General features: G+C 53.4%; 2 protein-coding genes across 6 annotated transcripts in view; one reads left to right on the forward strand and one right to left on the reverse strand.

Annotated features, from left to right (window-relative positions):
• Positions 1–27,444, forward strand: part of C17H12orf76 (chromosome 17 C12orf76 homolog) — a 209,380-nt gene that overhangs the window by 156,084 nt on the left and 25,852 nt on the right. The window lies entirely within an intron of this gene.
• Positions 5,992–27,444, reverse strand: part of SGSM1 (small G protein signaling modulator 1) — a 34,038-nt gene continuing 12,585 nt past the window's right edge. For 3 of the 5 annotated variants that reach the window (XM_064392028.1, XM_064392027.1, XM_064392025.1), the window contains exons 4-25: positions 26,043–26,205; positions 25,135–25,287; positions 24,582–24,649; positions 24,304–24,449; positions 23,769–23,900; positions 23,139–23,263; positions 21,683–21,750; positions 21,152–21,318; positions 20,647–20,776; positions 18,234–18,372; positions 17,913–17,977; positions 17,449–17,594; positions 16,358–16,486; positions 15,623–15,805; positions 13,879–13,950; positions 12,792–13,373; positions 11,981–12,105; positions 10,754–10,836; positions 10,457–10,566; positions 10,108–10,204; positions 9,585–9,752; positions 5,992–9,326 (exon numbers count right to left, since the gene is read on the reverse strand). In XM_064392028.1, the coding sequence (XP_064248098.1) occupies positions 9,238–9,326; positions 9,585–9,752; positions 10,108–10,204; positions 10,457–10,566; positions 10,754–10,836; positions 11,981–12,105; positions 12,792–13,373; positions 13,879–13,950; positions 15,623–15,805; positions 16,358–16,486; positions 17,449–17,594; positions 17,913–17,977; positions 18,234–18,372; positions 20,647–20,776; positions 21,152–21,318; positions 21,683–21,750; positions 23,139–23,263; positions 23,769–23,900; positions 24,304–24,449; positions 24,582–24,649; positions 25,135–25,287; positions 26,043–26,205 (3,140 nt within the window). In that variant the 3' untranslated portion in view covers positions 5,992–9,237. Of the gene's footprint in view, positions 9,327–9,584; positions 9,753–10,107; positions 10,205–10,456; positions 10,567–10,753; positions 10,837–11,980; positions 12,106–12,791; positions 13,374–13,878; positions 13,951–15,622; positions 15,806–16,357; positions 16,487–17,448; positions 17,595–17,912; positions 17,978–18,233; positions 18,373–19,214; positions 19,386–20,646; positions 20,777–21,151; positions 21,319–21,682; positions 21,751–23,138; positions 23,264–23,768; positions 23,901–24,303; positions 24,450–24,581; positions 24,650–25,134; positions 25,288–26,042; positions 26,206–27,444 lie in introns of all 5 variants that reach the window. The other 2 variants (XM_064392029.1, XM_064392026.1) reach the window with 2 other exon arrangements.

Genomic DNA, 27,444 nt, shown 5'->3' on the forward strand with positions numbered 1-27,444 from the left:
TCTCCCATCCTCAAGTTTGACTCGGGAACAGGGCTGGGAGGAGGAAGGCAGGAGAGAGAGTCCTGTTTTAAAGGGAATAGTCTGTTAAACACACGGTCCAATGTCCTCGTGAAGGCTGAGCTCTGCCAGGCCCTGGAAAGGGCATCACCCCTGGGAGGGGGCGTGGAGCTGTGGGATTACACCGTGGTGTCCACACAATATTTCTTCCTCCAGAAAGGAGAAGTTTGGGAAGGCAGAGGCTGTCAAACCTCAGCTGATGAAAGCAGCCATAGCCAAGGAATCCTTGACTAAAAAACAAGGATAATTGAGTGTCAAATTTGTATGTATAATGCTCTCCAGTAGGAAGGAGCTGTTAGATTGCACCGTCACGGAGGTTTCAGTGCAACAGAGGGAAGAACCAGTGGGTGTGGGATTGTTGCCAGTTATATAATCCCTGGTGGTTTTGCCTGCACCGCTTTGGGTGAGGACATGGCCCCATCCTGATCCCTGTGCTATCAGCCAGCAGCACATGGCCAGGCTTGGGGGGCTGTGGGGAGAACAAAAGGATGCAGATTTCCTGGGAGTCTGCTTTTGTTTTGCCAAGCAGAAGAGTGACTCAGATTTCAGCGCACTCCTGTAACTCAGCCAACAACAACACGTCCTTAGTCACGGCGATAAAGCTGAGGATCTGTGTTCCATTTGCTGGACTAAAAAAAGCTCAAACTCATCCACCCAAGGGCCAGGTCAGTCACTAAACCCGACTGAACCCCAAGCTGTGCACAGTGACAGCAGCATCTTCCTCCCCAACAACCTCTCAACTCCTAGAAACTACTCAGAAAATCCACTGAAGCAGCACAGATAATCTTGGTGCTGCACTATCACAGAGCTCTCTGATAACTCCTAAGCACTCATATGTTGTTCCAACACGGCTGCCAAAGCCTTGCAGAAATGCTTTCACTTCCTGAGGAATGCTCCAGGAAACAGCACCATACTTCCTTGTGCTTAAGGACTGGCTTAACACATCCCTGTGCTGTTGTCTCCTGGATCTCAGCTCATTTTTCATGGCTGTGAGGTACATCCACAGCTCATTGGAAATGCCAGAGCATGGATTGCTTCACCTCAGTTGTTGCGCTCAAAGCAAGCAAAAGGAAAACTTAAACTGAGAAAGGGGAGGTTTAGATTGGAGTTTAGGAAGAAATGCTTCCTTGTGAGGGTGCTGAGGCCCTGGCACAGGTTGCCCAGAGAAGCTGTGGCTGCCCCATCCCTGGAAGTGTCCAAGACCAGGTTGGGTAGGGCTTGGAGCAGCCTGGGATAGTGGAAGGTGCCTCTGTGAATTAAGTAGACTTTAAGGTCTCTTCCATCCAAAATCACTTTATGTGCCCTGAGATTCCCAACCCCAGGCTAACAAAATCCCTGTTGTACAGTCCTCCATCCCCCAGTGCTGCAGGGCTGGGAAGTGACCCAAGGCTGTGAGCCCCTTATCCCTGCATCAGCCAGGTGGTGGTGCCTGTACAAACTGGGCCTCTGCAGGATTTACCCAGGGATTGCTACAGCTCTGGATCAGCTTTTGAATTTTCAGCTTCATTTTCCTTTGCAAAAGGCCTCTGTGAAAGAGTTGCTGGAGCACGTTAAGAGGGAGCACAGGATGTTGCCAGGACAGCACCCACCTGGGCAGATGTTTGTGCCAGGACTCAGCGTGTCCATTCATGCATGTTAACAAGGGCTATAAATACTCTGGGTCCTTCAGTGCCACGTGCCCCAGCCTGGCAGGAGGGTGTGTGAGGACGAGCACTCCCAGCTGGGCTCACCAGCACAGCCCCCAGTGCCCCCCATCACACCCAGCCCTGGGCACGGGCACAGCCAAACTGGTTCATCTGCCACAGCCACCTGGCAGCCAAAGGAGGAGCAGAGGAGCAAAACAGAGCATGGAAAGTCCCGGGGCTGCCACCACCCCTTGGAGGAGCTCCCATAATCCAGCCCCTCCTCAGCATCTCTTGAGGAGCCCTTGTTGGCAAGGGGTTGGAATGGTTTCTCCTCCTGCACAGGACAGAGCTGCTGCCTCTCCAGAGCTGCTGTCTCCTGCCCTGCACGGAGGTGGCAACTGATGGAAATTTCCATGCACTTCAAAGCACAACCTCAGGATAGCTGCTTTTGTGAGAAACTATCCCAAGTTAAAAATTAATGAAATTCACTTTTAGGATCATTTACTTTCCTCCATCCAAAAGGCAGGATTTTTGCCAGTCTCTCTGCTCAGAACACAGAGCATTCCTGCTTTGGCACCTTGGGGATGTGGCCCCTGGTGGTTAGGTTGCCAATTAATATCAGGTAATTAACACATTTGCAAGGGCTGGTTGAATCCCACCCTGACATTTTGCAAACTGTGCGTGTTTGGGGAGTGTCTTCATCAGCTTTTGAAGTTCTGAGCTCCCTGCAAACCTCAGCCTGCACTGGAAACTGGGGCTGGGCCATTAGAGCAAACATGCCTCAAGAAGCAAACATATTAAGGATTAATTAAATACCAGGATTTATTTAATTAAGCCTCTTCTCATAAGTAGGTAGAGGCAGGAATCTGGAGTGAGCATCCAGCCTTCCTTGCATTCCCATTTTTAGAAATGCAGTTAAATTCTGTGCTGCTTAAAACACAACATTGGGGTGATGTGGACCCTTCCAACAGCAGTTCAGGAACTGACACCACAGAAAGGAGGTTGGGGACACCTCTTCCCTCTTCCCACACACGGCATCCCCCCATGGCACAGCTGGAAGACCCACAAGCACCCAAGGATCTTGTGGAGTCCAGGGGGTGACAAGTGCCAACCCTGAGCAGGGAGCACAGGCAGCTTGTCCTCCTCATGTTTTTGATGAAAAGCTTGTCCCTCCTCTTCCCTGCAAGAAAGGCACCGCAGCCCATCCTATCACTGCCAGTTTAAAGGTCTGGAGACTGATCCAGGAAATACTGAGGCAAGAGAACGACATCAGGTCCAAGGTCATTTTGGGCACCGTTGCAGAATGCACTCCCTCACCTCCTGCCCAGCTCACCTGGCAGCACAAGATCACACACAGGTACAAACCATCACCACCACGGCCCAGCTCTGGGCTGCCACCATGCCAGGGCCCTCTGTCACCTCCCCATCTGCTCTGACACCTCCTTGGACCTGCCCAGCCCTTGCTCAGTGCTTTTCCTCCTCTTCCATCGCTCTATTTCACCACCAGTTTAAATTCTCCATGTTCTAGGGGGCATAGAGCAAGAGAAAGGACAGAGGTGACAGTGCCAGCAGGGCCAAATAGGTGTCACTGCCACACATCTGCCCAGAGGGACAGGCTCAGCAAAGCTGGACTGAGCAGGCCAGGGATGGGGATGGGGTAAAGTGAGGACCATGAGGACAAGGAGGGTGCAAAAAGAAGCCAAAGTCCCCCCCAGCACAGGGGAGGCTCATCACAAGCAACAGGAGGCTCTGAAATCCATGAGCAGCGTGGAAATTCAGAGCATTTTGGGCACTCCCTGCTCAGGATATCCCCATTCACTGCCTCCCCAGAGACCACGCAGACAGAAAGAACCACCAAGATCTGATTGATTTGAAAATACATTAACCATAGAGAATAGAGCTTTAATTTTTCTTTCTCAACAACAAGGAACAGTTTACATTTAAAAAAAAACCTCAAAAGCATGAATAAAATAATATAAAACAGATATTTTACCACAGTGTGGAATTCAGATAATATAAGAACATTAGCAGCACTTCTACAAATAGATTAAAAGCTGTAAGTGCTCATTAAGCTCAGATCGAGCAACTCCCAGAGACCAAAATGGCATCCAACAGAGAAAAGCAGCAATTCCGTGTAGGGCAACAGAAAAGTCTAATGCCAGGACACCAGATACATTCAAATCCCTGTGCTGAGGGGTGATTCCCTGTCCCACAGAGCCCCCACGATGGCTGTCACACCCTGTCACCCTGCCTGGCTCTCCAGAACATTCCTTGAACCAGGGAAGTGACAATCGTGGGTCTGAGGTTACACCCATGTTGCATTTTCAAAGCTTTTCATTAATTCTGTTTGGGAAAACAATTTCTTCCCTGGCTTCTGGGAATTACTCTCCAGAGAGAATGAATTTCTGAGAATTTAAGTCAATCTTACATAGTCACAACAATGACATTTTTAGTCTCTCAGTATCCAGGATCAGGATTTTCAATTCTTTATTGTCCTTAGCAGCAAAGCCATACTCATTCCTAAAACTTCCATGTATTTAAGATCTTGTGCATAGTTTAATCTTTAGCATTAATTTGTTAAAAAATAATTTTAAAAAAAGGATAAATGGTGCTTTTCCCTCCCCTCATCAAAGCACTGATGCAAAATGCCTTTGCTCCCATCATGTCCCACTGCTGATGGCTCAGGAGCCACCATGGAGAAGGGACTGTCCCCTGCAGCACCATCCATGGGCTCTGCTCAGCCTCCATGTGCAAAATCCATCTATAAAAGGAAGCTATTAAACTACTGAACAGGAATTTAAGGTGGAATATGCACCAATCCAAAATTAAATTAGAAATTAGATTAGATTAGACACATTGAAAGACTTCCACTCCTATTCCAACCATGTACATTCTCCAGAAGTTCAGGATTCGGGCGAAGTTGGGAAGGAATCCACACACTGAGCTGTGTGAACATGTGGCTGTGGTGCCAAATGGCCTCAGCCATGGCCCACGTGGCCACCAGAGGAGAGAAAAGTGGCCACACTGAGAACCACAATGTTTAGATACCTTAATCAGTGAAATATTGCTTATTCAGGGCAATGAGGATGCTGACCTTGAGTGGAAAAGCAGGAACAATCAGCGGCATTTGATCTACTTCAGGGCATCTGAAAAAACTTTTACAGGAATTTCTGACAGAGGTTCTGGTGAGTTCCAACCCTTCCATAGTGCTAGGAAGGGCTGGAACTCCATCTCTACATTGTGCTCTATCAATTTGTGCTCACACCATAGGAAAGTGCTGAAGGCAAGCCCAGAACTGCTCAGCACTCAGGGAAATTCCCAAAAGGAATGAGAAATAAGACAGAGGTTTTGATGACATGATCATCATTTTGGTCCTACTGATCAAAGGCTCAGAGGCTCCCACTGTGCCTCTAGAGAAAGGGGATTTAGATACTGTAAGATATTTCAAAAGCAAACTTAGGGGATGAGAAGCCCAAAACTGGTCCCATCCCTGGTCAGAGGCCCATTGGCTACAGTGGCTCCCAGTGCAGGGGATGAACCTCAGGAAAAACCAGGAAAGAGAGGGGAAATAGGCAAAATAAGTAATAAATAAATAAAAAACAAAGAATAAGAAGAACTTCATCCCATAAACTGCTCTTGGCCACAAGGCTGGTGTCTCCAGGGATTTTGGGACCCACCTCTTCAACAGTTCCAATCTTTTTTCACCTGTCAGTGACCAGGGCTGACACCTGCAGTTCCACTAATGGCTCACATTGCACTACCAGGTGCATTTGGATAAGTTAAGGGATGTTCCCCATGCCAGGAGCTGGATGACAGCAGAACAGGGACACAGCAGGAAGTTCCCATGCAAAAAAATCCCTCTCAGTCTTCATAAAAAAACATTCACAGCAAAGCCATTCAGGGACTCAACACAGCAAGAGAAAAACTCCCAGGAAAATCACACATTTAGGAACAAACAACTTCTGAAGGGTCTGCACAGGTGACACCAAAAGAGATGAGTACCAAGAGCTGGTTGGAAGGTTGCAAGAGCAGAAAGCTCAAATGCAGGAAGAGAATCCATCTGTCACTCCCTCAGGGGAACACAGGGGCAGGACACAAACACTGAGAGGATTTACACACACCGAGATTATCTGAGCTCAGCAGCTTCAGTGTGAGACAAACCACAAACCCCACAGCAAAGTGGGAGCTCAGTGAGGGGGTGATGGGAGCTGAACTCAGCCCATGGAGCCCATCCTTCCTTCCTTCCTTCCTCAGGCTCAGCTTGGAGTGACTGGGGCAGGGAACGTGGGCTGGCAGCTGATGCCACCCTTGCAGCAATCTCCTCAGAAGGCATGGAGTTATGGAATGGTTGGGGTTGGAAGGAAACTTAGAGATCACCCAGTTCCACCCCCTGCCATGGGCAGGGACACCTTCCACCAGCCCAGGTTGCTCCAAGCCCTGTCCAACCTGGCCTGGGACACTTCCAGGGATCCAGGGTGTGCCAGTGCCTTATAGTGCAGAATTTCTCCCTAAAATCCAATCTAACCCTGCCCTCTGTCAGTTTAAGGCACAGAGCTCCAGCCCCTGTTCCCACAGAGCCAACAAGAGGCTAAAATAGTCCTGGGCTGGCAGTGCCATTGTGGGGGAGGATTTCAGCTGCACAGAGCTGCTGGGATGAGACATTCCTCTTCCCCAAGGGGCCAGACAAGATTACTGTATATGGACAAGCCTGGTGACAGGCTTCTCCTGCGTGGCAAACAGGCCATCCCGGGCTGCACAGCTGGGAGAGATCCCTGCTGGCTTCCAGCACCACGACCGCCCTGTCAGAATTCCAGAACAAGGCTTTATCTCATCGGGATCCAGCAGGGGGGCAGGAGAGGCTGAGCCCAGAGAAGACCCACAAACAGCTCCACAGCAAAACCTTTGTCTTTCAGCTTCTTAACAGCTTTTAACCATCAAAGAGTGCCCCAGGCTCCTAGTGGGGTCTCCCTGTGGGTCCCCACATGCACAAGAACTTGCCCAGGATACAGCTGAAATATATCTTTTTTATATTAGTGTTCCCTCTTTTTTTTTTCCTCTTGTCCAGTCTTAAAGTCAGAACCAAGGTGAAGCCAAACTGAGGTTGTGATGGTGGCTCTGCTCTGAGCTTCCTGTTGCCCCACCAGAACAGCTCTCCCAGCACAGGGACAGTGACAGATTGGCACATCATGGAATAGGTGCTATAGAAACCACACAGTTCTTAGAAGCAAAAGATTTCTCACCCGCCCCCCCCCTCAAAAAATAACCCACTTAGTTGACATATTTTCTCTCTATACTGTATATATATTATATATAGACACGATTCTCTGGTAAACATTTACAAGATATCGTAAATAACATTGAAAATTTCTATCTCCATTTGCACAACAGAGCGCACTCACACGCCAGCACACAAGGACACACAGTCAGGTACAATCAATAAATAAATACTTTTTCCCCCCCCAAGAAATTATTCAAAAAAAACACTGCTATTGAGCGGCCCAAAGACACTCTCAGTTAATACAGACAGCAAATATTGTGCAGAATTTCTTGGCTGTTTTTGTTTAAAAACCAAGGAAAGAAGCTTGAAAGGTTTAGTGTCAGCAATGTTGCTTGGTCAGGTGGTGTTTGAGGTGACCTGTAGGTCCCTGGCCCTCAGGAAAGGGAGGACAGACACTTCCCTTTCCCTCTAGGCAGGTGACAGACCTTCCTAGAGCCCTGGGGGAACAGGAGCAGCCTGGAAGGAGGGAGGACACGAGCTTTTCACTCTTGCTTGGTGGAAAGATGAAAGATTCTCACAGGAACTGGCAGATCTCAAGCTCTTTGTTTCCTGTGCTACTGCAGCCCAGCACCCTTTGGGGTTTTACTGCTTCAGGGAATTTCCCAGATTGTTGTACACATCTTTTGGGATTATGAGGAGTGAAGGGCTGCCCATTGCTCTCCCCCTTCCCCAGCCCCTTCCCCAAAGGGTTCAGGACGTGCCACTGCCCTTTCCAGCTTTGACCTCCATGTCCCAGAATACAGAAATTGCTGATTTGCTCACAGACAGCAAACCACTGCACCACGCTGCTCAGACCTTCCCTGAAGCAGCACTTTTCTCCTGTGCACACTGACAACCACCTTTTTTCTGCCAGCAACATCTGACACGTGCCACGAGCCAACACAAACCAGCACAGACAGATGTTCCACAGGGGGAGGAAGGCCCCCTTTCCCTCCTGTGGGAGCACTCCAGCAGCAAGGCAGGAGCAGGGCCAGAGGAGAGCACACACACAGCACACATTGCACCAGGGGGGAACACAAATGTTTGCAGCAAAACTTGAGAGAAAGTACCCTCAGAGAGAGCTCCAGCCCAGCACTGCCCTCCCGGGCTGGGCTGGACCCTCCATCCACCCACCCCTCTCCTTTTCCTGTATTGTTTTTACCTGAGTTGAAAAATGACTCCGAAGCCTCTGCAGGGCAGCCTGTGTGGGACACAGCAGCTGGAGAGGCACTTCATGCAGTGGGCTCCAGGCTGTGCAGGAAAAGTGGCCACACAAGTGCATCTTCCCAAAGCAAAGCCCACTCAGGGACCTTGGGCTATTTTCCTCTCACAGGCCTGTGGGGAAAGCCCACCAAGACCAAACTGGAGATGCTCAGTGGGTTTAGGGACTCAACAGCCAGCCCTGAAGCTGTCAGAGGGAAAGTCAGGATAATCAGGAGCTCTGACTTGCTTCTGAGCCCTTCCCTCACAAGAGCTCAGAGGAACAACAAGAGACCAGACTCCTACCACAAGCAGCTAAAGTAAGGCAGGTAAGAAAACCTCCAGCCTGGAGTTCCCAGAGGAGGTCAGGACCAGATTTCCCAGTGTTCAGAGAACATTAAAGAGGCTGGATTTTGAAAAATAACCCCAATGCTGAATTTGGAGCTGTTCTGAAAATCCATCCAGACACAAACCTCTTGTGTGCTCAGATATTGTAGGAACAATGTAAAATCCCAGGGAGAAAACAGAGCCCTAAGAAAAGATAATACTGAGGGGGAAGCAATGCATTGAGGGACAAGATCAAAAGAGGAATTTCTGTGATCAAAGTGCCCCCCATTACTGGCACAACCTCATTGTGTTGGTGAGAAGCTGAGAACTGGCAGCATCCCTGCACTGCCTGGGCTCTCAGGGCTGGCTGCCTTCCCACACCACAGGGAAGGGCTGCCCAAGGAAGCAGCTTTCCAAGGAATCAGCTTTGCCTCTGTGCTACCAAGCCCTGCTCCCCCAGCCCCCGAGCTCCACCCTGGGATGTGGCAATGCCTGGGCAGTTTTGGTGGCCACGGCAGCTGCTCCGAGGCCAGGAAGCCACTGCCTGGTCCTGCTCCCAGCACAGGAACACACCTGGAGGGATCTTTGGTTGAGTCACTGCAGAAGGTCTGAGCCTGGGCCTGTGCTGAGCCCAGGGGACTCCCAGCTCACATAGCAGCACATGTCCCACCACCTGAGTCCCACGGGTGTGGCACTTGGAGAAACAGGAGAAGGGAGGAGGCGTCGGAGGGGAGTCCTGGCTCTTTGGGTGCCTCGTCTGCCCCGGCTCCTTCATTTGTTCTCAATCAGAGTCTGCACTTTATAGACCAGGTCCCGAGCCAGCTTCAGGATCTGCTTGGTGTTGTGGCGCTCGGCCATTTCTGCAACACACACCAGCCAGGTCAGAGCAGAGCAGCCCCCACCCCACATTCCCAACCTCCCCTGGCAGGGCCACCTGGCTCTGCAGAGCCATCCTTAACCAGCCCAAACCTCAGCTCCCTCCAACACATCCAGGCTGGCCCCTGCTGAGGAGGGCAGGTGGATTCCAGCCCCACCAGACCACTCAGAGCTCTGGGTGTTAAACATTCCCACACCTGAGCAGCTGCCCCAACCTCAGCCCAACAGAGCACGAGCTGTACCGTTGAAAAACTTGATGATGTCTGTAAAATCCATGTTGTTCTCCAGGATGATGTCCCGGTACATCTCCACCAGGGCCAGGGCTATGAAGAGCACGTAGTGAGCAGAGGAGACGTGAGCAGCAGCCCAGATGGTCTCCCAGACAGCAAAGACATCATCATACACCAGCTCTGTGAGCAGAGAACAGCAGTTACCACTCCACTCACCCCACCCAGGCTCACAGAGCTCACAGCAGCAGGGGGGACACACTGAGTGCTTCCTTCCCACAGGAACCTGCTGCAGCTGGAAGCAGAAGTCAGTCATCTGTAGGGAGAAATATTCTGCCCAGCAGCAGGTGACAAAGGCCTCAGGACATAGTCATGGAAAAACTCAGCAACAGGTCTGGAACAACAGGTTCTGTATCTAGACAGAACAATCAGCCAAACATAAACCAGGGAAAAATGAAAAGAAATTTTAAAAAAAAGTTTAAACCTGCTGAGAAGGCTGGAAGCAGACCCTGCCCCACCCTTGGGTGCTCTCACACACCTCTCTTGAAGTCCAAGAGAAACCATCGGTAGCAGAAGTAGAAATGAGTGTAATCCCCATTCTGGTGCATCAGCTCAAAGAGCTCAGAGTCCAGAATCTGTCCAGAAAAGCAAAAGGAAGCTCAGGAATGCACACACAAGGCACCATCCATCCCTCTGCCTACTTCCCTCCATCCCACTGCTCCCCTCCTGCACCAGCTCCTCCCTCCCTTTCCTGCACACACTGCCCCAGGCTGTCCTTAGAGCCCCTGTCCCTCCTGCTCCCCAGCACTGAAACCCACCCCAGCCCCTCCAGGACCAGCTTTCCCCCTTGGGTGTGAGGAGCTGCCATCCCCATGCCAGGAACTCACCTGGATCAGAGACCTCATGTTGGCAAAGTGAGTGTCCATGGCTCCTCCGTGGGGGAAGTTCTGGTTCATCCTCTTCATCAGCTCGGTGAAGCAGCTGAAAGCCAGAGCCTCTGTGCAGGGAGGAGAGAATCACTGCAGGGCTGCACGGCCACTGCTGCTCCTGCAGCAGCAACATCCCTCCAGAAAATCCAGCCTGGCCCCAGGGTGGGCTCCTGGGAGCCAGACAGCATCACAGGATCCTGCTCCACACCTCCAGGCACATCCCCACACAGGGACAGAGAAAGCAGAGCCACTCACCATCATCCAGGATGACCAGGAGAGGGGCCAGCAGGTCACACATCCCCTGCACGTAGCCAATCTCAATGTGCTGCCAGATGTAGCTGTGTGAGAGAGCAGGAGAGGTGACCTGGGACCTGAGTGCCACCACCTGTCACCTCCTTTGCCCATGCCCTGTCTCCCTTCCCGGGATGCTGGGGTAAATCACACCTGTAATTCCGTTATCCCTATGCTGTAAATGATTAAATTCTTGTGGTGCCTCCCAGGTAAGGCATGCATGGCACAGTCCTGTATCAACACCCTGCCATGGCCACATCCAGGGTCAATGCAGGGCTGTGCCACGGCTGTGCAGGGCACATCAGCCCAGGGAAAAGCAAAATGGCAAAGCACAGCACAGTGGGGTCATTGGTTAAAGGGCAGAGACTGATAGAACTTGTTCATCTCTCATTCTCATCCTTCTCCCTCCATTCATCCCCTTGGCTCTCTCTGCAGACACTGCCTGCCTCCCCTTCCCATTCCCAGTGTCCCAGGAAGCACCCAGCCCTGCAGGGATATCTTCCCTTTTTTGGTAGCAAGGCAAAATGTGTTCGGAGAGGACTCAGATCTGCTGCTGGCACAAGGGAAGGATCTTTTCCATCCTGCCCACTGGTTTTCCAAAATGTGCTGTGCTGAAGGTCTAATCTCAGCAGAGATCTCCAGCTCTGGCTGTCGGGTGAAGTGACAGCACTAATGGAAAAGCAGCTTCTCCTCATGTTTGCAAGATGAGTAACAATATTTTAGCCTTTGCTGCCTGTGAAGCAACAGCTGAGCTGGAGCTGGTCTGAGCCTGTGAGTGTCACTAGCAAGCTCTGAGTCACAAGGGCTCAGAAATGCACCCAGGTCTGGCTCTCTCCTGGGATTTTAGGCAGGCACAAACCATTCCAGTGCTTCAGGCACTTTCTCATTAGCACCACAGCTCTGTGGGCTGATCCTCATTAAAACATTTGCCAGGCATGCTGCAGGAAGCAGGTGGGCTGCACTGGTTCCTGGGCAGCCCAGGGAGCCCCTGCCTTGGCCAAAAGCCCAGGACACAGCAGTGATGGGGAAGGACAGCCGGACACCTCGGTCTGGGACCCGCCACCTCCTTGGAGCTGTGACCCAGTGCTGGGTGACGAGGGGAGGAAGGCAAGGAGCAAAACTCCATAACCACACCACAGTCTGAGGCTCCAGCCTGCAGGTGGACCCCAGGAAGGCCCCCAGAGCCCCCACCTGCACATGACGTTGCGGAGCTTCTCCAGGTTGGCGGGGGTGAAGTACCAGTAGTTGCGGTCACAGCGCTGCACGTCCTTCTCAATGCGGTGCAGGTTCACCGTGTACATGTCCAGCAGCTCTGGCTGCCCAAAACAAGAGCAGAGTTGATTTGTTTTCTAGTAAAAAGCATGGAGAGAGCTGCAAGGGCAGCGGAGAGACAGGCCAGAGCTTGGGTGGAAAGTGGGAGTTGCCCTGCGCCCAAATGCAGAATCAGCACAGGGTAAATGCAGGTAAATCCTGCCCCTCCACTCAGCCCCAGTGAGGCACATCTGGAGTGTGGTGCTCAATTCTGAACTCCACAGCTCAAGAAAGACAAGGAGCTGCCAGAGAGATTATTTGGGGTCTGAAGTATCTCTCTGATGAGGAGAGACTGCAGGAGTTGGGCCTGGTCAGTCTGGAGAAGACTGAGAGGGAATCTCATCAATCCATACAAACATCTCAAATCATGTGCAAAAGAAGAGTGCCAGCCTCTTTTCAGTGGTACCAAGTGACAGGACAAGGAGCAATGGTCATAAACTGAAACACAACAACATGAGGAAAAACTTCTTCCCATGCAGGGTGGCAGAGCCCTGGAACAGTGCCCAGGAAGTGCATGGAACTCCCCTCTCTGGAGACATCCCAAACCCACTGGGACACATTCCTGTGTCACCTACCCCAGGGGACCCTCCCTTGGCAGGGGATGATCTCCAGAGGGCCCTTCCCACCGCACCTGCTCTGTGTCCTGTGAGGCAGCCAGGAAGGAACCCCCCCATGCCAGGTCTGTACTTACAGAGTAGGTGACGCCCGTGGAGGAGAGAGCAGCTGGTTCACTGCTGGTCAGATCAGTCACAGTCAGAGAGTCCAGCTGTGGGTACAGACTCTCCATCTCTGGCTCCTCTGAGAGGTTGTCCTCACTCTCCACCAGGCTCTGCTTCTCAGCCTCGCTGTCTGCCCAGCTCTCCACCACAGTCAGGGCCACAGTGTCACTGTCACGCAGGAGCCCCGCCGAGCCCTCACCCATGGGGACAAAATCCACGCTGCCACCAGTGGGAAATTCACCTTCCAGGCTGTCTTGGCCCTGCAGCTTCTCCTGCTGGACACCGTCTGTGTCTGGTGGGGCTGGCAGGTCGGAGCCAGCAGCCTTTCCCTGGGAGCTGGAGGAGGATTTGGTGGTTTCCAGGGCACTGTCCTCGTTGCTGAAGCTGCGCTCCGAGAACCCCGATGTGATGGAGAAGTTTTGGGAAGAGGGGTGCCCAGAATCAGGGGAACACGTGCCGTTGGGGACTGTCCCATTGGGGATCTTGCTTTGTTTGCCATCTTCCAGCTGAGAATCTACTTCAGTCTGTTCCACCTCATCCACAGATTCAAACACCTGCAAAGTGGGAAGACATCCCAGGTATTCAGTAAATGTTTGGAACATGGGTACTGCATCCCCAAGAGCTGTGTACTCATAGTGCCCATGTTCCCAGCAGTGGAGAGGGAGGAAAATCCCCCTTTAGCTTCTTCTGCCTGGATCTGAGTCAGTACTTGGTCATTTGCACAACTCCAAGCCCACAAACCCCTGCTCCAAAGGACTTTGCTTTGCTTGGCATTATATACTGGGCAGAAATTTCAACAGATGTTGAACATCTGGGCATGAAAAGAGGGAGCAGCCATGGACCTTCAGGTGTGAGGCCACAGGGCAGAGCTGGCAGGTGAACACTGAACACCCCAAGCAGAGCACAGATCTGACATTAGCAGCTCCAAAGCAGGCTGGGGACTCATTTACCTCTTCCAACATGGGTTCTGTTTGCCAGAAATCACTGTGGTTGTGGTGAGAGGTCAGCCCAAGGAAAGCAGAGCCGTGGGGACAAGGAATGGAGGGACAAGGTGCTCACCTGGGTGCTGGAGCTGGAGTCGCTCTGCAGCCGGGCGTGGTTCTGCCGGCCGGAGCTGCAGCTCTGTGAGGACTGCAGGTGACAGGGAGAAAGGCAGTGAGAAACAAAAGAAAAGAAAAGAAAAGGGGTCAGGGAGAGGGAGCTCAAGCAGAGGTGGCACTTCTGCAGGTGAAGAACAAGCAGAAAATGCATCCAGTAAATACGTGACCCATGATTTTCCTGTCACATCTGTGGTGCTGCATCACCCAGCACAGTGTCCTGCCTCAGCCCCTGACACTGCTGGGGAGGTGACAAAGCCAAAGCTTTGTCAGGTCAATGCACTTGTTCAAGTGCTGTGTGTTGGGTCTGAAGGAGCTGCTTTCCTCTGGCCTGCACGGAGGTCACACTGCTTCCCTGGAGTGCGAATTTCTACAAATCTCTGTCCTAATTTGGCAGCAATGCAGCTCAGCCCAGCTCCGTTTATATAAACAATGAAGTCAGGCTATAAAACAGTCCCTCCAAGCATATTCATGCTTTTTTTCCTTTTCTTCAAGGACAAATATTGATGTTTTAAGCCAGACTCGGTGGAAGCAGCTCCTCTCAAAGTCACGAGCACTGGGTTCTGGCTTCCAGCTGAAGCACAGAGGGAAGGGCTGGGCTTTGCAGGCACCAGCCTGGCTCCGTGGGGTCCCTCTGAACAACCAGCCCACAACGAGAGCAAGTCCTCCCCATGAACTGAGCAGAAGTGCAGAGCGTGGCCATGACATCACACACAAACAACAGGATTTTAAGAAAATGCAGCACATTCAGAACAGCAGCTGTCCCCACCCTTGTATTGTGGGTGTTTGCTGGGCAGGGCTCTGGTGGGGAAAGGAAGGGCGACAGTTTTCCTCCATTACCATGGGAGCACTTAAAACAGGAAATTTCAGGTTGAGATGGGAAAAGGGGGGAACTTTGCATGTGTTCACTCTGCCAGCTCCCTTCCCACACGTGGGTCTAAAGGAAGAGCCACGGTGGAGATGCTGAGGGGATAGGAATAATTCCCAGAGCTTCAGCCAATGGAGCAGCACCTCTGAGAGCTGCATCATCCAGTTCCACCCTGCCCCTGGCTCCGACCTGCCTTCCCTGCATCTCTCCCTCTCTGGGCACACACGTAGCCTGCAGGACTGGGGCTGAGCTCATCTCTTTCCCAAAGCACCCACATAAACTTCCCAGAAGGAAGCAGATCAAATCTCCAGCGCTCACCTCCCCTCTGGGCCAGCAGCCTGAGGTCAGGGAATGCTCTGCCATGCTGGGCTCTTCTCCTCCGAGGACAAAACTCTCATGGAAACACTCCCTGGACTCTGTTCCCAGGGCTGCCTTTCCTTTCACAGGCTTTTCCCTCCACACCCTTTGGTTTGGGCTGTGGATCTCATTCCTCAGTGCATTGCTAAAAGCCAGTCCCAAGGTGCTGGGTGTCCCCATGGATGACACAGTGTACTGAGGGTGTGCTGAGGCTTCTTCCATGCTGGAAAAGGGAGCCAGGAAGCCCTCCTTCACAGCCCCTTAGTGCCAGGAACATGCTCTTCCTCCTCACCCCTACCTCAAACCATCTCCCATGGAGCTAATCCTGCCCCAGAAGTGCATCAGGTAAGGATTATTTCGCTTAGACAGAACAGAGTGAACAACAAGACACACAGGTGGGCACAGGTCAGGGGAGGAGGCTGGGCAGGACCTGTGTCTGCACCCCACAGGGACTCTGGGTGGGCACTGCCCAAGCCCTCACCTCGTTGCTGATGGTCGAGTCCCTGTGCATCATCCTCTGGATGTGGGAGTCCAGACTGGCCCCCGAGGAGCACTTGGCCAGGGCCGCGGCGTGGGACTCCTTCTCGCGCTGCCGGACGATGGCCTCGCAGCCCAGCCACTCTGCCATGGTGTGCTCGTAGCACGCCCGGGTCTGCTCGTCAGCCTGGGACACAGGGGGACAGGGGCTGGCAATGGCTGTCCCTGGAGAGCCCCAGACCAGCCCCGGCTGTGCCCCACACAGGGCGGTGCACAGTTGTGTGAATTCGCAGCACACAGCCACCTCTACCCTGCACAAAACATGGCCAAAATTTGGATGGAAAAATGCCCGTCCATCTCCTCCCTGCCCTCCCAAGGTGCACAAGGCACTGAACACGAGGAGTTGCACAGCCCAGTGACAAGCTTGGCCCTACCAATTCCTGCTGATCCAAGGGTTTGCCCCACTCCTACCTACAGCCCAGTCCAGAGTGGACAGGAGGCCCAGTAGGCTCACAGGGTGTGCTGAGGCTTCTTCCATGCTGGAAAACAGAGCCAGGAAGCCCAATGCCATGCTTCACAGCCCCTCAGTGCCAGGAACACCCTCTTCCTCCTCACCCCTACTTCAAACCATCTCCCATGGAGCTAACAGACCTCTGCTAGCAGACCCCTGCACTGGGCAGGACCAGAGCACACCAGTGAGCACCCCGGGCTGCTGAGCTGGCAGCACACCCTCACCAACCTCCTTTCTCTCTGCCTCTGTCATGCCAAACTGGTAATGGCCCAGCAGGAAGGGCCACACCGCCTTCCTGATCTCGTGCTGGATCCCGCCGTAGTAGATCAGCCGCAGCAGCTCCTGGTCCTCGTAACTCTGTGGGAAGAGCCTGGGTCAGGGCACAGGCACAGCCAGGATGTGCAGGTGCCCCCAGCCTGGCTGTGCCACCCATCAGCACCACAGATGATGCCTCAGGTTTTAGCTTTTATGTTTTTCACATCCTGTGCTGCTTTGGTGGGCAGTTCTGAGCTTCACATTAAGGGACAGTGAGCTCTCTTCACAGAGTTTAGGGAGACAAAACAATTCCTTCTCTAGCTGGGGACTAAGGACAAATGATCCAAATCTCAGGCCCAAGAGCATAAAAAACATAGACTGAAGAGAGAAAAACAAGTATGGGGCTTCATGGGCTAAAGATATAATTGGACAATTAGCTCCTATATGCAAATGGAGCAGAACTTATAAAAGTGAGAGATCCTGTAACTGGTCATGCATTTTGTGACCATTTTGACTCATCTTGGGTGTAGCCCTGGCTGGGCTCTTGTGCTGCCCTAGGTGGACCCATTGAGGCCTTCTAATAAATACCTACTTTATTTTTCAACTCTGTCTCATCTCTGTGTTAGAGAGCCCCCAGCCTCACTGCCTGTGATCCCTCAGACCCCTGCCTGGGTTTAAGCAGAGTTAGAGGCTGCTGTGGGTGGACATTTTGGCTCCCCACACCAAAGAGTGGCCCAAAAAGTCACCAAAGCACCACTGCTGTGCCCCTGAGCTGGCAGCACTCAGGACCCCACTCAGGACAGCAGCAGCTGGGTGACAGACACTGCTGCAGGCAGGCTCTGAGCAGAAGCACTTGCAGAAGAGCAGTGCTCACTCCTCAGCTCTCACATGCCAAGGATTAGGAGCCTCAGGCTCCGTGCAGCCTGGGACAGCCTGGCTGACTTCCCTCCTTGAGGAACTTCTTGACATGCTTCACCACCTCCCCGTGCTACACCCACTTCAGTGACACAGCCCCGGGCTCCCCAAGCCCAGCAGAGCTGGTGTGTCCCCAGGGATGGCCCTACCGAGCTGTCCTGCAGGTATCTGTGCCAGATGTCCACGGTGAGCCCCGCGCTGGCGCTGCAGGGGACATCAGGGGACACGATGTTGTGGTTCACCAGCGCCGACAGGTGGGTCCTCACCGTGGACAGGTGTCTGCAGTAGGCCAGCCCTGCAGCAGGAACACCCCACCTTCAGCTGTGGAACTCCAGGAAACACGAGGATGAAGAGCAGGAGAAAGATCTGGTCCCCTGGGGGGGACTCCTTGCAGCCACATCCAGCCCTCGGAGCAGGGAGTCTCCAGGGACAGGTCCCTCATCTTGTACCCCAGTGCTGCTGCTCACGGGGCTCAAGGCTGACAGTCAGAGCCCAGCTGCTTGCTCCCCACCCTGAGCACGTGCAGCAGGCTGGTCCCAGCTCCCCCAGCCCGGGACCTCACCCCTTCTCCTGTCACACATCCCAAGGCAGCAGCGGGGTGACAAGTACTCACATCCATAGAAGGCCCGGGACAGGATCTGGTACTTCATGTTGTCACACAGCAGCTTCAGAGGAGCTCTGCCAACAGAAACACACAGGATGTGAGGGGAGAAGATGCTCCTGTGCATCCCCTCAGCCTGGCTTTGATCCCACTGATCCAGCTTTGCCTGCAGAGATTCACCAGGGATCAGAGCAGCAATTCCTGCTGCCAGGCTTGGAGCAGCCGAGATGTCCCAGATGCAGGGACAAGCCTCGCCTCAGCCACATCCCAGTGGCCCTGCCATGGCTCCTGGGCACCGAGCCCTGGCTCTGCTGTGCCCCTGTGCCCTCGTACCTCTCGTGGCTGCAGCCGTTGGCCGGGCCCCCGTCGGAGGAGCCGCTCTGGGAGCAGGAGGAGCAGGAGGATTTGCGGGTGCTGGGCTGCCACATGGGGGGCAGGACAGCCCCTGGAGCGTCCATCAGGTCCTGGGGCACTGCAGGAGGGCAGAGAGGAGCATCAGCTAGAGGCTGGCACTGCCCTGCAGTCAGGGAGCTGCAGAGAGAGCTTTCATTGGCAAACGCAGCATCCCACTCTTGCCAAGGAGGCTCCAGCCACCAAGCAGGGGCCACCACAGGGAATCACAGCACTGGTGAGCTCAGGAGAAAGGAAAGGGAACAAAGAGCACTGATGAGAGAGAACCATTGGTAATTAACCAGCTAATTCAGAAAGCTGATCTTAAACTGCTTCGTGCTGACCAAGGCAGAAACCCAACACCCAACGCAGAGGCTCCAGAGAGAAAACAGGATTGAAATCAGCTGCTGCCCCAGGAAGAGTGGATTACTGGAAGGGAAAGGCCCATCCCTCAAAGGATCCCATCCAAAGTTCAGGGAAAGAAGGGAGCATCCAAATCACAAGAGAGGAGAAGAAGACTTGGATGAAGAGGTTGAGAGGGACAGCAGGAGCTCTGCATGTTGTCACTTGTTAATCCCTGCTTAAACTCAAAGTGCTGCTGCAAAGGCCTCAGGTCTGCTCAGGTACCACCCATGCACAGCCCAGGCCATGAAGAATAATCCTTTTTACTCCTCCTTGGAAATTAAATTGTGGTAGAAATTTCATCTTCTGGCTGGGCAAAGGTGTCCTCGCTCTCCCTGGCTCTCCCTGCTCGTGATAAGGAATAAATTACATTGGCAGGAAAAATACTGAATTATTCCCACAGAAATCTCTTTCCCTCCCACTGAGGGAGGGACAGTCAGTGGTGACAGGGACAGCTCTGCAGGAGCTCCCAAGTGACAACACAGGTGAGCTGAGCACCAGACCCAACCAACAGCTCATTACACTGATGCCCAGAGGGGCCCAGAGCAGCACGGAGAGCTCGGGATCTGCCAGGGAGACTCAGACACCATTTGGGGATCACCACCATCTTGCTTCCAGCTGGAATCTTCATGATCTTCCCTCTCCCAGCAGTCACAGGTGCAAGGAATGGGTGAAAAGCACCATTAATGGCAACTAGAGACACAGAGAGAGGACAAAGGCACCAGTGAAAGGGGAGAAAGGAAGAATCTGTGGAGAAGAGAGAATGATGCAGTTCCACCCCTGGCTGAGGAGGTGCACAGGGAACAGCACAGGCTGTGATGATGCCAGCTGAGGAGGTGGCAGCAATTCATTTCCCAGAAAATGTGGCCCCCAGCATAGAATTTTAAGGGGGAGATCAAAAGGCAGCCACAGAAAGGCACATCTCTATCTGCTGTTTTAGCTCCAATCAGGTTTTTATCTGACTCACTGAATTGTGTTAGTCAGCTGAAGGCAGAGAGAACCAAGTATAATCTCAACTGACGTTATGGAGGAGTCACAGCGGATGTCATTTCTCCCTCATAGCCTCCAAAAAGTAGGAAAAAGGCTCCCATCCGATTTCAGAGCTTTTTTAACAAACACTCCACAAGTCTTCCATCTAAAACTCATTCTCTCCCCCTTCTAAAGTCACCTATGATGTCCCCAGAGGTCAGAAAACAGTCCCTGGCACCTCACGGAAGAGTGAGGAGATATGTACAGACATTTCAGCCAGGTTCAGATCATTCACCACCAGACATGAAGAGGCATTTCTGCTTTGGAGAATCCAGCAGCATCCCCTCCCTCGAGTTAGGGACTGAAGGCAGGTGGGTGCAGCCTGGCAGCACCCAGGGCAGGGTGCTGGGCCCTCCCCTTTGTGCTGCAGGAGCCACACTGAAGAAACATCAGTGGATTTAGTGCAGTCTGGGGCAGCAAGGGAAGAATCATCCCTGGGGGCTTGTGATGGCAGAAGGTGGCCCCCAAGTGACCAAAGTGAACCTTTTAACTGATATTATGTGGGTATTATTAAGAGGGGGTTTTGCTGACCATTAGTGCTGTTGTGTAGCTGCAGAAACAAAGGACTCAGTAGTGGAAGTTAAAACAAAACAAAAGATGGAATCATGGAATGATTGGGTTGGAAGGGAATTTAGAGATTATTTCACTCCACCCCTTGCCATGGGCAGGGACACCTTCCATGATCCCAGGTAGCTCCAAGCCCCTTCCAGCCTGGCCTTGGGGCCTTCCAGGGATGGGGCAGCCACATCTGGCTGTTCTCTGTGCCAGGACCTCCCACCCTCCCAGGGAGGAATGATGACATTTCCATCAGGCAGCACTGGCACAAGCAGAGCCCCTCCCCTGGAACCACCTCCCAGTTTGCCCCGTGCCCACCAGCACCGTGTCCCAGCTCCTCCAACCCCCCCAAAGGCTGCCCTGCACTCACCAAACTCCGTCTGTGTCCCGGGGTAGATGATCCTGAAGACATAATCCGTGGCTTCATCATCTTCCTTGTCGGATGCAGACTCCGAGGAGCCCTGGGGGCTTCTCTTCTTCAGTTTGGGGAACACCTTTCCCTGGGGAGCACAACCTGCCCTTCACCAGCCACCCATGTCCAACCACGCCCCTCCCAAGCTCCTGCTTTGCCATGTCTGCACATTCCCTGGGCTGGAGCAGCCCCTAGACCAAGTTTCCAGTGGCAGGTGAATCCCTAACCCTGCTGGGCACAGGGTAGGTACAGCCCAGAGAGCCAAACCCTCATGGGCAGCCCTCCCCCAGCTTTCTAGAAGGGTCTGTTTAGCTGGGCAAGGCCATGAGCTAAACTCAACCACCACATTTTAATATTAATTAATTGAATGTATTAATTTGGGGAGGGGATGATTTAAAACACAGCAGCTGCTGATGCCAGGCAGAGGGTCCACAGGGGAACCCCAGCAGGAACAGGCACCCACCTTTCCCCGCTGTGACCAGAGGGGTGGATCCAGCTGCCCGTGGGGCAGGAGGCCATTCTCCAGGCAGGACAGGAACTGCAGCAAGTGTCCTCCACGGGGGAAGCGCAGGGGTGGCCTCTGGATGCCATCCTGGCTCACCAGGACAACCGTGCCACCACTGTCTACTGCTGGCAACAGGGAGAGCAGACACAGCCATCAGTGGGGGAAACAGCACAGGCAGGAGAGCTCAGGGAATGGAAAATAAGGACTTTCTTCCTTGTGTGGGTTCTTCTCTAAGTCCATGATAAGACAGGCTTGCTGGGATCACCCCCTTGGAAATCAGAGCCCTGCTCTGCAGGGAGCACTCCCAGCCAAGCACCACAGCCAGGTGCTGGGGAAAGACTTTTCTAGAAGCACTTAAATCACAGTGACCACCCAAAACTCTGGGGAACTGCCCTGGAACTGCCCTGAAGCCCTGGAGAACCACGTCCCAGAGGTAAGGGATGAAGAGCCAGGTGCCACAGCCCCCAGCAGCCCCAGCTGTGGCCTTACCCTGCTGGTGACAGTGCAGGTACACGATCTCCTCCAGGCGAATGGTCATGGCATAGTCCCAGTACACGCTGGAACAGAGGGACAGGGAAGCTGTGAGCCTCGAGGGTGTGAGAGGCTCTGCTGCTGCTCACAGCAGCTCCAAACCCTGCTCCTCATCCCCTGGCAGCAGCCAAAGCCACAGAAAGGATGAGATCCCAGAGCAGTGATGCCAGCCTGATGAGTGACAACATGCCTCCAGAGCCAGGAACTGTCCCTGCCACCTCAGCTCAGCCAGGGCCAGTCCTGTCCCACCTGCCCTGGGTGGTTTCTCTGCCCTCACACATCCCATCTAGGTCCATGGATCCTGGCAACTGCAGGGAGGGACTGGAGCCCTGCAGAGCTGAGCACTCTCCTCTGAGCAGCCCAAGAATCCTTCAGGAGCAGCCCTGGAGCCCCAAGGAAAAGGGCAGTGAGAAATGAGGAAATGTGCTGCTGCTCTGCCCCAGGGAGGGGAAATAACCCCTCACAATTTGTGGGGTTTTTTCAGAGCTCACAACAGATTTGGTCTCAGCTGCTTCTGTTCAAGAACTGTCTCAGCACAGGCAGCTCGAGGTGTCTGAGCAGATCTAGAACATGCTGGAGAGCTGGTGGCCACCAGACAGAGCAGACAGGCAGGGTTTCATTCCCGTGGAGAGCCCAGCACTGCTGTCCAAGGGTGTCAGCACTCAATCACATCCCACTTCTTTGCAACAAAGCAAATCTCCAGATTCTGAGCAGCAGCAGCATCTGCCACTTTGTAAAAATAGTGCTTAAATAACATTAAAAACAGCTCGTGAAGGACAGGAAGGTGTGCAAGAGTGACTCCTTGTACAGTCATACTTACTGTGCCATCTGCCTCCTCTCTTTCTTGGTCACGTCTTGACACTGGGAATTTTTAGAGCTTAGGCTGATGCCCAAGGCAAGAACTCAGAAAAGGAGTGTAGAGATGAAAACAGATTTTAGGGGAGGGTACCAGGCACAACTGAATGGCCCGGGGGCCAAGAAGAAAGGGGAGATGGAAAGTACACAGGTAAACAAAAAACTACAACTGACAATGAATGAAACTAGGACCAAGTTTTGATGAGGATCTCTAGGTCAAAGCATCAGTATCCTAAACACTCCCACCTTCCTGGAGCCAGGAGAAACCTGGGAGCACATTGTGCTGGGAGGGAGAGCATTCCCCTCAGAAAATCCCCCAGGGCAACCAACAAAACCACTTTGTGTGTTTTGGAGCAAGCCCCACTCCCTCTCTGAGCACTTCCCAGCAGAGACACATCTCACACCACCTCCTGCCACCCTCTCCCTGCCTCCTTCCCATTACAGGCTCAAGGATGATGGTTTTGCTCTGGGAAAACAGTGATAGCTTTGCATCCCAGATGCAAACTCTGACCCAGGGGAACACTTCCCCCCCTGCCCTGGCACACTCAGAGCCAGTCACCTCTTCTCATAGTCCAGGTCCCCCACGGAGCCGTTCATCAGCTGGTTGGGGGTCCACTTCAGTGCCATGATGTCAGCAGTCTGGTGAAGGGACAGATACCCCGGGATTGCCTCCATGTCATCTCGCTTGGGAGGAGAAACACAGTGACACACTGAGCTGGAAGAAGCACAAAGCCCTGGAGCCCAGTTGTGGCCCCTCACACAGCCCTGCCCACCCAGTCACAAACAGGGAGGAACCCACTGTGTCCCTGGAAAACCTCCTAGCAGAGACTCCAGGACACCTCAGGGCCTTGGAAAAGGGCTGAGAGCAACTGCCTAGCAAGGAAAACCTAATAGCTCCACCTAAAAGCAGTTTGCACTTCATTTATTTGACTGCAAGAAGCAGGAGGGGACAGGAGAAGGAGTTTTGTGGTAAAGAATGGGCAGGGAGAGGAGCCTGTGCTTCCCAGGCTGGAGCAGAGCTCCTCCATCCCACTGGGAGGATCCATATCACAATGACCTCCACAAACACAGCCCACTCACTGCCTTCCCAGATGGAAAATGTGCTTTCTCCATCCAAGAGCAGCTTGGGACAGAACAAGGTGCTGATGGGCAGAGCAGTTTCCAAGCCCAGGTTCCCAGCAGAACTCACCGGCTGCACCAGGACATTGTTCTTGCCGTACAGGAGCGTGGCTCGGGAGTTCTGGTGCAGGGACTCCACGTAGTCCCTGGCAGACAGGGAGGGCCTGTCATCCATGCTGCCACTGGAATGTCTTTTCTGAATCTGCAAGAGACGCACTCACAAATGTGAGGTGAGCACAGACACCTCTGGCTTCCCAAAAGCTTCTCTTGAACCTCATTCCCTCCTCACTTATGACAGCCACTACTAGAAATCTTTCCCTCGGGGGCCTCTAAGGGGATTCCTGACTCTGTCCAAGCTCAGAAAGCATCAGGAGTGACTTTTTTTTTCTGCAATGCACAGAGCAGATTCAGCTTTCTGTTCACACATGATGATCTCAGGGACACAGACCTCGGCATGCAGTGCCAGGAGGGGCTGGCACACCATGGCTCTCCCTGGGCCACATTCCCAGCACCTCTGCCTCAAAGACTTCCTTCATCAGAGGGCTCCACAGGTCTTTCCAAGCAAAGGGAGCCCAGATGCTCAGAGAGGTTTATCCCCCACTCACGCAGAGCGCCGGGCGCTTGGTGGGCGAGTCCTGGCGGCAGTGGGAGCTGTGGATCCTGTGCCTCTGGACCAGCTCATCTGCAGAGGGATCTGTCCAGAAGTGGTCAGCAGTCTTCATCTTGGTGTATTCCAGTGCACAGGGCCCCACTGTGGAGAGGAACACCCCAAACATAAGGGAGCCATCCTTGATCCCACGGTCACCTCCTGCATCTGCAGATCACAGATTTGGGAGCATGGGTTTGGAAAGCAAGGAGGGAAAGCAAATAAAGCAAGTGTTACCCAATAAAGATGCTAGAATTGGCCCATCCACAGGATCCATCAGGAGAGCTTCCTTCTCATAGTACTTACTAGAAGAAATAAAGGACATCAGAATGCTGGAGCACTGCAAAATTATAGACAGTGGTTTAAATCCCCATCCTGCCCTTCTCTTTCTGTATCACTCCTTGATAGGGAGAGGGCAAGAAGCCCTAAACAGGCTGAGAAATTCCTGGGGAGCAGCAACCCTCCTGCAGCACATTGCAAGCACATCACCATCGCCTAACTAACCTGTCCCAGCACAGGACACCTGAGCAGGCAGATCCCAGAAGACAAGGACAATGCAGCCCTGACAGCCCAGCCACCACCAGGGCCAGTGTGGCCTGTCTGTATTTCAGGGAGTGCACAGTGGTCACCAGCAGCAGGGCATCCATCAGAGTCCCAGGATGGGCACTGAGTGACACACCTGGCCTGTGCCACGCAGGGACTTCCCTGGCCCACATGGATATAGGTATTTCCAGCCAGCAACACCCCCAGTGCCACGGGCAGGACATGGGTGGGCTGTGCCAGTGCTCACCTGCTGTTCTCCACCAGGTAGTGCACGATTTTATCCAGGACCTTCTCGAAGAGGGCTGTGCGGATCCAGAGGTGCTTGATGGCCTGAGGAGACAGGTTGGGCAGCTTCGGCACCTTGCGCACGTTCTCCGGGACCCCCTGGGCTTGGTTTCTCCTTCAGAGGTACAAGACAAGAGACAACAACGCCACAGGCTCACCCCTGAACTCTGAGGGAGCCCAGGGCACTCCTGCCACCAGGGGTTTGGGGGTGTTGACCGTGCTGGCTGGGGGATCCCAGGGAATTGTCTGGGACAACTCTGGAGCTGTTCCCTGTGCCTGTCCCATCCCCTGCTCCAGAGGGGCCACACCTGCATTTGAAACCAGAGGCCACCAAATCAGTTCCCCACTGTAAAGACAACCCCAGAACTCTGCTCTCCCTCAGCACAGTCCTCCAGCCCACACACATTTCCACGGCTGAGCTCACACGCAGAGCAGCTCATCTTAGGACAGCTTAAAATTCCTGCCCGCAGGTCGCTGCTCCATCCATCTCCCTGCTAATTGTCCAAGGATGAGTAATCCTCTCCCAAACAGCAGCTGAATTACTGCAGGTTCGAGCCCTGCACACTGGGACAGTGGTTCCAGCTGGCTTGGTGAACTGCTCCATAAACTGTGACAGCTCAGCAGCAGCGTGCTCAGCTGTCCCTGAAGCACCAGAGCAGAGGCAGAGACTTAGAACTTGTCCACCCTGCTTAAACCACAACCACAACTCAGTCTCCTAGAACGGCAACCAGTTTGGTCAAGACATAAAAAACCCAGGAGAAGACCGAGGGAGCAATTCCTCCTGCCGAGGCTCAAGTTGGACCCAAACCACACATCCCACCCCGAAACCCGAGTGAGCAGAGAGGACTGGCAGCCATGCTGGTGCCTTACGCGTTCTCAATGAGCTGCTCCAGGTCCTGCACCTTCCTGCAGAGCTCCTCTGCCAGGGGGAAGCTCTTGCCCACCTTCATGAAGAGCGCTGCGATCTTGTTGCTGCGCAGGAACCCGGCCGCCCTCCGCTTCAGCCCGAACAGCACACAGCATTCCACGGCGGCTGCAGAGAGCACAGGCCTCAGCAACAGGATATCCCCAGCTGGAAGGACCCACAGGGGTCACCCAGTCCAGCTCTTTGAGGGATTCCATCAATGGAACACACATTTGTTAGCACCACGCAATCTTGGCTTTAGCAGCACCATGCTCCACCCAACTGAGCCAACCTTGGGTCACTGGAGCACCTTCCCTATGAGTCAGGTGGGGCTGTTCAGCCTGGGGAAGAGAAGGTTGTGTGGAGACCTCACAGCACCCCCAGGATCTGAGGGGATTACAAGGAATCCAGAAAGGGACTGTTCATCAGCACCCCTCCTACTAGACCAGGCTGCTCTAAGCCTCATCCAACCTATCCTTGAACACTTCCACGGATGGAAGCTCCCAAAACTCCTCAGACAGTAAATCTGAAGCAGACATCCCCACCTTGGCTTCAGGAAATTGTAATCCCATCCCACATGGGAATTAACAACAAGCACCACAGCTTCCCCAGGCAGGGCAATTGCTGTGCTGGGCAAACAGGCTGACATTCTCCTTTTTGTGGGTTTGTTTTTTTGTGGTTTCTTGTGGATTGTGGAGAAACCAGCATCTCCCTGATGTTTTCCCTTCAGCCCAGTCTGAGGGATGGGCACAGCTGGAACAGGAGGTTTCACTCCCTGTGCTGGGACGGTGCAGGTCAGGAGGAGAAAGCTCAGGAGCAAGGACAGGCAGCCTGAGGGTTTCTAAAGCAGCACAGGAAATGGGGCAACTTTCCCCAAAAAATCTCAATGTTCACACAAACATTTCTCTGAAAAGCTGAAAGGAACAAAGACCCTGGGGATAAACCACAGGCAGTGCCAGCAGCTCAGTTTGGATTTGGGGACTCTGTTGGCACTCGGGGACACAGGGACTCATTAAGCCCCTGTGGAAGGCAGTGCCTGACTCCACGTCCTGAACTCTGCCCAGAGGCACTCACCAAACCCCAGTGAGTGCCCAGACAGCCCCAGACACCTTCCTGCCCTGCCAGGGTGAGCAGGGATCCCAGGAACCAGCAATGACTCCACAGAAAGGCACAGACAGGCTCAGCCAGCAGCTCCTTCCCAAAGCCCCCTGGCCGGGCTCAGGATGGATGCCTGGTGCCAAACACAGACTGATTAAACAGGCTGATCAAAGCACTGGAAAATCACACAGACCCACAGTCCTCAGGCCCTTGATCCAGGTCTGACAAGGAGTTCTGCTCCCTCCTCCTGGGAAAGCCAGCGCTGCTGAG

The sequence above is a fragment of the Passer domesticus genome, chromosome 17 (assembly GCF_036417665.1).
Source record: "Passer domesticus isolate bPasDom1 chromosome 17, bPasDom1.hap1, whole genome shotgun sequence".
In the NCBI taxonomy this organism is placed as follows: domain Eukaryota; kingdom Metazoa; phylum Chordata; class Aves; order Passeriformes; family Passeridae; genus Passer; species Passer domesticus.